The sequence below is a fragment of the Somniosus microcephalus genome, chromosome 23 (assembly GCF_052327205.1).
Source record: "Somniosus microcephalus isolate GS21.2 chromosome 23, FLI_Smic_1.0, whole genome shotgun sequence".
NCBI lineage: Eukaryota > Metazoa > Chordata > Chondrichthyes > Squaliformes > Somniosidae > Somniosus > Somniosus microcephalus.
The window spans coordinates 53,725,256-53,737,830 of NC_141009.1; the positions used below are offsets into that span (position 1 = coordinate 53,725,256).

At 44.9% G+C, this 12,575-nt stretch overlaps 1 protein-coding gene across 2 annotated transcripts in view; it reads right to left on the minus strand.

Annotated features, from left to right (window-relative positions):
* Positions 1 to 1,044: 1,044 nt before the first annotated feature.
* LOC147101855 (neural proliferation differentiation and control protein 1-like) overlaps positions 1,045 to 12,575 on the minus strand; it is a 252,175-nt gene continuing 240,644 nt past the window's right edge. For both annotated transcript variants that reach the window (XM_085965849.1, XM_085965850.1), the window contains 3 exons: positions 9,386 to 9,465; positions 7,750 to 7,849; positions 1,045 to 5,078 (listed from right to left, as the gene is read on the minus strand). In XM_085965849.1, the coding sequence (XP_085821975.1) occupies positions 5,007 to 5,078; positions 7,750 to 7,849; positions 9,386 to 9,465 (252 nt within the window). In that variant the 3' untranslated portion in view covers positions 1,045 to 5,006. The remainder of the gene's footprint in view (positions 5,079 to 7,749; positions 7,850 to 9,385; positions 9,466 to 12,575) is intronic.

Consider the following 12,575-nt stretch of genomic DNA (forward strand, 5'->3'; position numbering starts at 1 on the left):
TTTTCTGTTAGTTAGCCAATCCTCTATTCATGCTAATATATTACCCCTAACCCCATGAGCTCTTATCTTATGCAGTAACCTTTTATGTGGCACCTTATTGAATGCCTTTTGGAAATCCAAATACACCACATCTACTTGTTCCCCTTCAGCCATCCTGCTCGTTACATCCTCAAAGAACTCTAATAAATTTGTCAAATATGATTTCCCTTTCATAAAACTATGTTGACTCTGCTTGATTGTATTATGATTTTCTAAATGTCCTGCTACTACTTCCTTATAATGGATTCCAGCATTTTCGCAATGACAGATGTTAGACTAACTGGCCTAAAGTTTCCTGCTTTCTGTCTCCCTCCTTTGCAGTTTTCCAATCCGCTGGGACCTTTCCAGAGTCTAGGGAATTTTGGAAGATTACAAACAATACACCCACTATCTCTGCCACTTCTTTTAAGACCATAGGATGCAGGCCATCAGGTCCAGGGGACTTGTCAGCCTTTAGTCCCATTAGTTTGCCTAGTACTTTTTCTCTAGTGATAGTGATTGTTTTAAGTTCCTCCCTCCCTTTTGCCCCTTGATATTCCACTATTATTGTGATGCTTTTAGTGTCTTCTACTGTGAAGACAGATACAAAATATTTGTTCAAAGGCCAAATCTGCCATTTCCTTGTTTTCCATTATTAATTCCCCAGTCTCATCCTCTAAGTGACCAACATTTACTTTAGCTACTCTCTTCCTTTTTATATACTTATAGAAGTTCTTACGGTCGGTTTTTACATTTCTTGCTAGTTTACTCTCATAATCTATTTTCTCCCTCTATTATTTTTTAGTCATCCTTTGCAAGTTTCTAAAAATTTCCCAATCTTCTGGCCTACCACTAATCTTCGCAATATTGTATGCCTTTTCTTTCAATTTGATACCCTCCTTAACTTCCTTAGTAAGCTCCGGATGGTTCATCCTTCTCGTAGTCTTTCTCACTGGAATATACTTTTGTTGAGAGCTATGAAATATCTCCTTAAAAGTCTGCCACAGTACTAAAAAAAAAACAGGATTTCAACAAATCAATTTATTCACAGAAAAATACAACAATATACGTTATGCAAGAACAGGTATTTGAAATGGCGGTGACTAGTTTTGTGAAGGCAAAATATACTGGAAATAAAGACACAACTGAAATAAATGTGAACAGGTAATAAATACATGGAGTGGCTGAAGACGGATACGGATCGGAACATTGGAATGTTAAAGATCATCCTGGTCCTTGTGGCCGATCACAGAAGAATGGGAGAAGGAACCAAAAAGTAAGAGGGAGAATATCAAAAGTCTGATCCAAAGCACTTATCCCATGCAAACATCACCCATCTGTACTCTGGACACTCTTCATTCTCCCATGCAGTGCACTGTATATTACACTATTTAATTAATTTCCCGCCTTGCCATTACAAAACCAGTGTCTTCAAAAATGAAATATTTAACATTAGCCATTTCATTAAGCTCCATGGTCCTGTTTAAATGAAAACGTCTTTCTGCTCATTGAGTTACAGTGGAATGGAAACTGCGGTCGAACAATTTGAGCACCAGCATGAAAACTAACTGACGGAGTTGGTTTTCATTGAACTTCTTCCCATCACACAGAAAGCGACCATTTCCAGGTAGTTTTGACATTTTGGCGTAATTGGTGACTGTTTCTGCAAAGTCACTGCTCCACTGGAGTGTTTCTACCAGGTTAACTGCCTTCGATCTAGTTCCTTTTCTCTCCAGTTTTGAAGAAGGGTCAAACCCGAAACGTCAACTCAAATTTCTCTCCACGGATGTTGCCTGACCTGCTGAGTTTTTCCAGCATTTTCTGTTGTTATTTAGGTTAACTACTAACCCTCGCTGTGGAGATTCTGGAAACTAAAACTACTGCTTTTTCGGCTCTTAATGTTTCAAATATTAAAAACGCTGCATGAAGACTGAAGTGTGCTGAGCATATCACCTGTCCATTAGTGTTTTCCTGGCTAACAGCTTCAATCAGCAGCTCAATCATGGATTTGATACATTCAAATGTGTCAACACCATCTGAATACTGCAGGGAAAAGGTCAACATTTGGAAACATTTGCAGGACTATGGGGAAAGAGCAGGGGGGGGGGGGGGGTGGGATTAATTGGACAGCTCTTTCAAAGAGCCGGCACAGGCATGATGGGCTGAATGGCCTCCTTCTGTGCTGTGTGATTCTATGAACATTCCAGGTGTGGGCCCTACAACTAAATTGTTAATCTCTTTTCCCCTCAGACGCTGATCCATTGGCTGTGCATGTCCATCATTTTCTGTTTTGATTTGAAATGTCCAATATTTTTCAACTCTACAAAAAAAGTAGTTGTGTGACAGGTGCTTAGCACCGGTAACTCGTTGATACAGGTTAAACCGCCAGTTCAGGATTAAGCTGACCTTTCCAGCGGAATCAGAGTTAAAAATACAGTGAGTAGGTCCAACTTTGGATCACAGATAGATCCTGCAATTGGGGTTAGAAACAATTTACTGTACTGAGTTCTGACTGAGGCAGTGGGATCAGTGGGCTCTGCACATTGTATAAAGTATGCAAAATATCCTGAAATTAACTCAACGTCATAGCATTCGATATTAAAGCATCGCCAGTAAAGGCAAGTGGAGCATTACGAATCAGGTCCCTTTAAAATAAAACTCTTTAAAATAAAATCTCAGGAGTAAAACTTCCTCTAGTTAGCCCATAAACAAAATCATCGAAGTGTTAACCTAGTTTCTATTAACTTCCACATAAATTACTTCATAACTGTTCATAATTAGATTAAAATCTGTTCCAACCAATTTATACAATGTAGATATAACCGTTATTTCCATTTTTGTTAACATCTCCCCCAGCATGTTTCTGTTATATATCATTTACACAAGTAAATCGTTAGGTTACCAAGGCATTTATACGACTATTTATACAAAGTTCTCATTTTCCCAGTTTGAGGAACAAAGACCTTTTCACCTGATGCTGCACAATTGAGGTACAATGTGTATCCACTTCAGGGATGCCCCACTTCCAGGTATAAAACTCCGGCTGGGAGAGTGGGAGATGGGGAGGGGGGGTTCTCTACAGCTCCAACAAATCTATCTCATATACCCTTCAATTTGGTTAGCAAGCATTAACCTGGGGGCAAGTTGATTCTTTTGTATTAATCTTGCTCTTGGGATGCTGCCAAGGCCACATTTATTGTCCACCCCTAGTTGCCATAAGGTGGTGGTTGGTGTGCCGCTCTCGAACATTTGGCTTGCTAGGCCACTTCCGAGGGCATTAAAAGTCAACCACGTACTGTGGTCTAGAGTTAACATGCAGGGCGGAGCGGGTAGAAGAGGCAGGCTGAGTTTTTACGACAATCCATCATTTTCTTTCTGCTCCTACTCCACAAGTTACCGGGATTAGTTGAATTCGATTTCATAACGTGCTGTGTTGGGATTTGAACTCAAGATCTCTGGGTCGCTAGTACTACCATAACCACACTACCCCGGTCAGCCTGACAAACTTGATTTTCACCAGTAGTCACAGAGTGTAAGGTGCAGCTCTGAAGGTGGCGACACTTTTGATTGAACTAGGGACTGACTGGTATAATTATGAGTATGTATGGTTGGCGTCAGTCACTCAGCTCATGATCAAACGTTCTGTATAATGCAGGCATAGCTCTCGTGACAGGAAAATGTTGCACTTTGTATTACATGGAATGGGCAGGAGTGAGAAAGATGGGAAGGTTGCAAAAAATAGCTCCTCTCTACAGTAATAGACTAGTACCAAACCTACACTGGTGGCAATAAAGAACTGGCACTCAGTTACTGGTTAATATTTGGCATACATAAGCTGAGGAGGTTGGGGTGTACTTGCGTTGAGTCCAAGTGCTCTGCTCCAGCAGCCCGTCACAAATGACTTTATTTTCTTCCAAAATCAGATCCTTTGCTTTTTAAATGCTTCTTCAGTTTTAATGGGCAGTGGAATGATTTAGGAAAAAAGGTTGGAAATCTCAATAGAACAGCTGCATATCCCAAGATTAGGAATGTTCAAAATGAATGCTCGGCTGGGACGGTTAAGAGTATTTGAAGTATGAGCTTCAGTGGTACGAGTGTTTTTCTCTTATCCGTATGAGCGTTGATAACTGTCCCATTGAGTTACTTTTGTCAAGGCTCGAGGCTCGAAGCTGCCAGCATACCACATTCTGACACTAAATATTTACCATAGCCCGTGTTGGGTTATTGCAATGGAGAATCAATGGCATCTGAGCTTTTACACTACTGCTGCTGTGAATACCTCTGCCAGATTACACTTTGAAAGAATTAAATGTCAACCTTTCCCCTCTAATGATTCTGTTGTAAGCCTTTGTAGCGACTGGTCCTGGCCACTGTACCAACGGACCCCACTTCATTGCAGTCATCCCCTTTCTGATAGTCTCACACACCTTCAATGATTACTTTCTGGTCAGTTTGAGAATTGCATCACACCACACCACAAGCAGAAGGGTGGGGAAAGCTACTTCTAAATTGGCTGTATTGGCAACCATGTACCAGGTTTGTCAGCTGCACGCACGTCCCATACAGAACGCGCTACATACAAATCACCGAGCAGCAACAGCGTTCAATGGTCACCTTCTTAATACCTTTCCTTCCAACCACTATCCATTCAGTCGTACATGGCATGTCTTTCAGAAGCAAGGAACGCTCCATGACTGCCTCTTAAACTGCCCAGGAAGTCAGCTCAAGAAAAGTAAAAATATGCGTGTGTGTGTGTTTGAGCCAGTAGGGTAGGACTTGGGGTTAAGGAGGCAGCAACCATTACAGAATCTACTATACCACCAGGGTGGGCATTGGGGCAGGGGCTGTATTCCCTCAACAGTCAGAAACAGAATGAAAGAGACCATTGGAGATGCAGATTGTCCTCTGGTGCACAGTTGAACGATCTCTTGTGACTGCAGATAATTCTCCCTTCTTGAAGTCTATAGTCCAGAGAGATACCAGGTTGCCTAGTTACTTGGGGGTGGATGATGTAGAGACGAATCATCAAACAGTGGATTCTTGACCTCCATCTCCCCTGTCTGTGATAAGAGAAAAAAAGGAAAGCTGTGAGTTGTGAGACACAGCAGGAAGATGCAGAGGAAATGGGTGTGCTATTGAGACCTGCCTGGTGGCCATTCCCATTCAGACTCTGCTGCCTACCTGAAAAGGTTCAGTCTTCAGAATGTAAGCAAAAGAGAAAGCTGTGAATAGGTCTGAATCTGACAGGAACTAGCTGCTGATTCACAGGCCCCGCTGCTTAGAGAAGACTGCACGTTAATGGGCCTGTAAAGATGTAATAATATGGCTAATATCTGTTCTCTTTGCCTAGCTGTGAAGGGTATTAACATATGAAAAGCCTGGTGGAGCTCCCTCCTGCTGCATTGTCCTCCCAGCACTTTATTCACAACAAGAAGTAATAGCAGTGCCAGCGACTGAAACTGCAGTAAAACTTGTTCAATCTTCTTAATGACACAATTCATTTACCCTTAAATTGTGAAAACTCATCAGGAACAAATACCGAATTGAGTCACATTTAACCCTTCACAGAAGCTGCTTCCCCCGCCCCCTCCACCCACTCCCTTTTATATCAATTCTCTCCCCTTCTACCCCCTGTCCTCTGAAGGTGTTGTCCCTATTGGGGAAACTGTCCTACTGAGCCCGATTGCTCTTGGGTTCCTCACACAAGGGTCATTCTCCTGTTGGCCTTGACAGTATGGCAGTCTATTCAACAGCAAAAGGCATCATAGCCGAGTATGATTCAGTCATTGCCTGACAACCACATGCATGTGTACACTTCCAGTCGGTGTCAGTGTCGCCCGTGGCTCAGTCAGTAGCACTCTTGCCTCCGAGTTGTGGGTTCAAGTCCCACTCCAGGGTCTTGAGCACAAACTCTAGACTGACGCTCCAGTGCAGCACTGAGGAAGCGCTGCACTGTCAGAGATGCCTTCTTTTGGATGAGACATTAAACTGAGTACCCGTCTGCTCTCTCATGTGAACGTATCCCACGGCATTGTTTCGAAGGGGAGCAGGGGAGTTCTCCTCGATGTCCTGGCCAACATTTATCCCGCAACCACAAAAAAACAGATTTTCTGGTCATCATCACATTGCTGTTTGTGGGACCTTGCTGTGCGCAAATTGGCTGCTGCATTTCCTACATTACAACAGTGAATCCACTTTAAAAAAAGTACTTAATTGTCTGTAAGGCGCTTTGGGACATCCTGAGGTCATATAATTGCAAGTCTTTCTTTTTTGCAGTCGGGGTGACTGGGCAGTGATGAGAAAGTAATGAACCTGCAGTCATATAGCACTTTATCAGAACCTCAGGATGTCATACAGTGTTTACAAAGATAATCAAAAGGATTACTTTTGAAGTGCAGCCACTGTTGTTGTACAGGCAAATGTGGCAGCCAGCTGGTGCACAGCAAGGTCCCACAAGCAGCAAATGAGTGGTCAGAAAATGTGTTTAGGGTGGTGGGCAGAATGTTGGCCATGTCACAAGGAGTGCTCCCTGTTCTTACATAGGATTAGATAGGAAATACGGCAGAGAAACAGGCCATTCGGCCCACCCAGTCCGAATAGTGTCATGGGTTCTTTTACACCCACCTGAGCAGGGCCCATTTGAGAATGCCATCAAAATAAATTCAGGATCAACTGATTAAAATTGACCTGCTGTTAGCAACACCTCAATACTATCCCCTCCCCACATGCTCATGATGGAATGAAAGTTTGAGATTACTTCTGTGTACAGAATGACAGAACACCAGCAGAATCTTTGAAACACAGAGGGGTCGATTTTCAGTGTGCCGTGAGGCGGGCTTTTAGGCGTGCGGGGGGCTAAAATCCCGAATTCGGGGGTCCCTACACCACCCCGCCCAAAACCCGCCTCCATTTAAGTTCCAAAGGAGGCGGGTACCCGCCCCGCACTGGGACCCGCCGACCCGAGGCGGGAAGGGATTAACAGGCAGTTTTTAGCCTAATCCCTATTTTGAAGGTTGTCGTGTGGGATTCCCGACAGCTCCAAACCACGCCAAGTTAGAGGAGTCGGGCTGTCGGGTTGAAGGACTTGGAGGGGTCGAGATGTCAGTGTTCAGGTGAGTGATGTGTGCATGAATGCAAAGGTAAGTGTGTTTGGTGTGTCTAAAGTGTGTAAAGAAGTTTAAATTACCTGTACTTACCTTTACAGCCTTCCTTCCTCTAGGTTTCGGGAGTCCATCATCTAACCGGCACAGAAAGCAGAATGGTTGCGATCTGTCAAAAGTGACAGGCTGTAGCTTTCCGTGCTGGCGAGATTTTTAACTGAGTCTGCGTAGAAGGACTCAGGTTAGAAGTAAGACTGTCAGTGTTTGACAGCTTCAAACAGCTGTGAACACTGATATTTCTTCTGCCAACACGTCTTGACAGATGAAATTTCAGTCTGTGACATCACCTGTTGCCGGGTGGCCTTAATTGGCCTGCTGAGCCCGCTGGGCGGGCTCAACAAGGTCAATCAAGTGAAAATCGCATGGATTGGCCGCATCTCGATGGAGGCGGGACTACAACCCGAAAGTTGTAGTCCCGCCTCCTTCCTGACTTCTGAATGAAAATCCAGCCCATTATTTACACACGTTCGACCAGAGTCACAAAAAACAGGGCTTGCCTTATGTGACTGGTCATCTTAGTAACATGCAGTTTTGATTTTGGTGGTATAATTCTCTATCCTTAGTTACTTACTGGAGCCAGTCCTGGGCATTCGTAGACTGTGAAATCGCCGTCTTCATTTTCTCCCTCGGATTCTGTCGCTGAGTCAGCTACTTTGGATTCATCTTTATTTCTGTACGACAAAAATACAGCAGTGAACAGAAGAGAACGCCCAGCTCTGCTGATCTCTCCATTTGCAACTTTAGAGGAGCACGAGCGCCCCCACCCCAAGTTCCTTGGGTACAGCAGAGATACAGATTCATACTTCTCAACTGTCCTATTTTAATTGGGACACCTCAAATGATAAACATTGCCACTGAGAAAAGATTCCTAAGCCAGCAAATTCAGCTGATTTGTCAGTTCTACAGAACCCCATGCCAAGCTCCATTTGAATCCCCAGCCTTTTAACAAGTTGACAGGTATCGATGTGGACTTCAATGGATGGGAAAACCAAGGGTGGGACGAACCTGCACACATCCTCTCAGACAGTAGGGGAAGGGCAAGGGGCCTACTTTGAAATGTTACTGTGTTTGACTGTATAAGGAAGCTGTATCAAGAGTGGGAGCTTTTACATTCGCTACTGGTTGTCAACTGATGTACAGCTCTTCCACAGCCATTGGGAGTCATCAATGTAAACAGAGCAAGTTCCACACAGCTGATGGCAGCAGAGACCCACTTCTTTGTGCTACGCCACCTCATGCTTACGTTGTAACACATTATATAATAAGCATGATAATGCCTGGGGCTGGTTAAGCAATTATTTCCAGGCTTGCTGCATCCAATTTACCCTTACCAAGGCTACCGATATCTGATCCTTGGGAGAGGGGGAATCTGACTTCACCCTGTGTCTCCACGCTCATGCTGGTCCATTGAAGGCAGATTTGGAAAACATCCATCCTGCTCCTGACAGCCGTAAGCAAAGTCCTCAAAGTGACTTTCGTTATAATGGTCTCCACGCTCCAGTAGCATGTTGACACTCACTGTCTGGGCTTGCATGAGAACTGAGAAACTTGGGTGAGGTATCAGAAAGGTGTCAGCAGCATTCTTGAAGCTATCTCTCAGTACAAATACAGTCCTTCAGCGTGGGGGCAGGGTTAAGGTGAAAATATCAAGGGACGAATTGAAAGGAGGAAAGAAAAGTGGTTAGCAATGATGGACACCCACCCCCATATACCTTAAAATCATTTAGCTTGCTAATTGATGTGATCTTAAAGCCATATACACCTGGTTAAAAGGGAGAGGACCGTCGGAGATTCATCATTTCACAGCATAGGTTGGGTTTTAACGGTGTCGGGCACCCCAGTCAACATAGAAAAGGAAAGAGTAGTTCCCCTCCTGAAATCCTTCTCCCCTCCTGCCTTTACACTTTCTCCAGCCTATTGGTTCTGCCAGGGCTCTGCTAATGTTGCCCTCCCTATAGCTAGACATTTGGATGAAATGCACTTTTTGATTTGTATTTAAGCAGCATGTCCAATGCTTTCAGTTTAAACAGTGGTTAAAGTGACTGAAACATTCCAAATAGCGTCCCAGTTCTTAACCAAGAGCAACTTTGTGGTCAACAATGCTACCTTAGAACTGGCACACCGCCCAGCAGCCTGTCAGCCCACTTTAACCACTGGTTTGTCCACAGTATCACTAGTTAGTTAATTTAATGGCTCCGAATACTCACTTCTCCATCGATAGCATCTGCTGCTTCTGATGTTGGTAGTGGTACATCTGGGCACTCTGTGCCAGCTTCTTGTCACTACTCTGTTCGAACAAAGACACAGATTTAAAACTGAGTATGTGCATATAATGTTTCGAATATCCTTTACACAAGGTACCACACAAAACATTTATATCTCGATTAGCATTACAACAGAAGCCTGGTTATAGCACAGAAGGAGGCCATTCGGCCCATCATGTCTGTGCCGGTACTTTGAAAGAGCTATCCAATTATTCCCACTCCCCTGCTTTCTCCCACTCGCCTTGTAAATCTTTCTTTTTCAACTCCCTTTTGAAACTTACGATTGAATCTGCTTCCACCGCCCTTTCAGACAGCGCATTCCAGATCATAACTCGCTGCGTAAAAAAAATACTCCTCATCTCCCCTCACAGAGTCACGTGCAGAGGTTGCTGAATTCAGTGTCCTCTTGTAATACTGGTGACATTGTTATATTGCCACTCAGGGTAACAGGAAACCAATGCTCAAGCGGGAGTCATGGGACTGTGGGTGCAGCTGACTATAAATTGATGAGGTAAAGTCACACTAAGGGGTTGATTTTCCTGGAGCCGTCAGGCAGGGTTTCAGTCGGGGGAGGGAATCCCGAATTTGGGGGTCCCGACACCATTCCGCCAAAACCCTGCCCCACGCAAGTTTCGGGGTGGCGGGTACCCGCCCCGCACTGGGACCCGCCGAAACCAGGCGGGAAGGGATTAGTGCCAATTAACTGCCTGTTAACAGGTAGTTAACAGGCAGTTTTCAGCCTAATCCCTATTTTGAGGGGTTTCGTGTGGGATTCCCGACGGCTCCAAACCACGCCAGGTTAGAGCAGGCGGGCCATCGGGTTGAAGGAGTTGGAGGGGTCGCGATGTCGGTGCTCAGGTGAGTGATGGGTGCATGAGTGCAAAGGTAAGTGTGTTTGGTGTGTCTAAAGTGTGTAAAGAACTTTTACTTACCTGTACTTACCTTCACAGCCTTTCTTCCTGCAGCCGTCGGGAGCCCATCACTCAGCCGGCACTTAAAGCTGAACGGCTGCGATCTGTGAAAAGTGACAGCCTGCAGCTTTGAGTGCTGATGTGAGTTCTAACTGAGTCTGTGCAGAAGGACTCATGTTAGAACTCAGACTGTCAGTGTTTCACAGCTTGAAACAGCTGTGAAACACTGATATTTCATCTGTCAAGAACTCTTGACAGATGAAATTGCAGTCTGTGACGTCACCTGTTGCCGGATGGCCCTTAATTGGCCTGCTGAGCCCACAGGGGCTCAACAAGGTCAATCAAGGGAAAATCGCGCGGATTGGCCGGACGTCGAAGTAGGCGGGTCTAAAACCCGAAAGTTGTAGTCCCGCCTTCTTCCCGACAGCTTCAGGAAAATCGACCCCTAACTGTCAGCTGTGGCTCAGTGGGTAGCCTCTGAGTCAGAAGGTTGTGGGTTCACGTCCCACTCCAGAGACTTGAGCACATAAAGCTAGGCTAACACTACAGTGCAGTGCTGAGGGAGTGCTGCACTGTCGGAGGTGCCATCATTCGGAGGAGACGTTAAACCGAGGCTCCGTCTGCTCTCTCAGGTGGACGTAAAAGATCCTATGGCACTATTTCGAAGAGGAGCAGGGGAGCTATCCCCGGTGTCCTCGCCAATATTTATCCCTCAATCAACATAACAAAAACAGATTATCTGGTCATTATCACATTGCTGTTTGTGGGAGCTTGCTGTGCACAAATTGGCTGCCGCGTTTCCCACATTACAACAGTGACTACACTCCAAAAGTACTTCATTGGCCGTAAAGTGCTTTGAGACACCCGGTGGTCGTGAAAGGTGCTATATAAATGCAAGTCTTTCTTTCTTAAGGAATGCAGGCTCCGAAAATACACACAAACCCCAAATTAAGCAAGATCTACCCCAGATGGTGGTCGGAGACCTGAAACAGTCCAGTTTTGGCTGCCAACTTATCACAAAACGGAAGCACGGAATTTACTCTAAAGACTTCAGCAGCTAAAAACATGGCCACCACTCTCCCATAGCCAGTGACTTTCCACCACTTGCCTTGGCTGCTGCAAGGATATCGGGTGAAGGAATACTTGTTTAAAAGGTTCTTTTATTTTTGTTAAGAATCACTGTGAATGAAAGAACTTGCATTTTGTATTGCACCTCGTCAAATCTCTCAGGAGGTCCCAAAGCGCTTTTCATACAACGAATTACTTTTTAAGTGCAGCCGCTGTGATGTAGGCAAATGCAGCAAGCATTTCACGCACCGCAGAGTCCCATAAACAGCAATAACCTGCTCAACCTGTTGCTGGTGGTGTTGGTTGAAGGAGAAGCATCGGCCATAACACCGGGAGAACTCTCCGATCTTCTTCAAAAATGTGCCATGGGATCTTTAGCACCCACCTCAGCCACTGAAACAGGTAGATGGGAGCTTGGTTTTAAAGCCTCGCCCGAAGGACAGTACTTCTAGTAATTCAGTGCTCCCTCAGTACTGCACTAGAGAGTCAGCCTACATTATGTGCTCAAGTCCGGGATTGGGAGCCAAACCCACAAACTTCTGAACATAGGAACAGGAGTAGGCCATTCAGCCCCTCGAGCCTGCTCCGCCATTCAACAGCTGATCTGCGACCTAACTCCACATACCTGCCTTTGGCCCACATCCCTTAATACCTTTACTCAAAGGCAAGCGTGCCATCAACTGAGCCAAGTTGGCATAAACGTGTACCTCCATATACACTCTCAGTGCTTCCATAACTTCTTTTTAAAAGCAAAATTCTGTTTTCTTCAGCTGGCCAGGTGCTACATAAACTAAAAGGAGATGGGTCAGGTACAGGAGGTAGGCTGGTCAGATATGGAAAGTAGACATAAGGACATAAGAAATAGGAGCAGGAGTTGGCCATTTGGCCCTTCGAGCCTGCTCTGCCATTCAGTGAGATCATGGCTGATCTTCGACCTCAACTCCATTTTCCCGCCCGATCCCCATATCCCTTAATTTTCTTTGAGTCCAAAAATCCATCGACCTCAGCCTTGAATATACTCAACGACTAAGCATCCACAGTTCGACTTTGTTTGGCTATAATCCCACCACCCCATTGGTGAAATTGTTTCACAGCATGAATAAAATAAACCAGTTTACAAACAAGACTCAGGGCATGGACTACAATTCTAGACC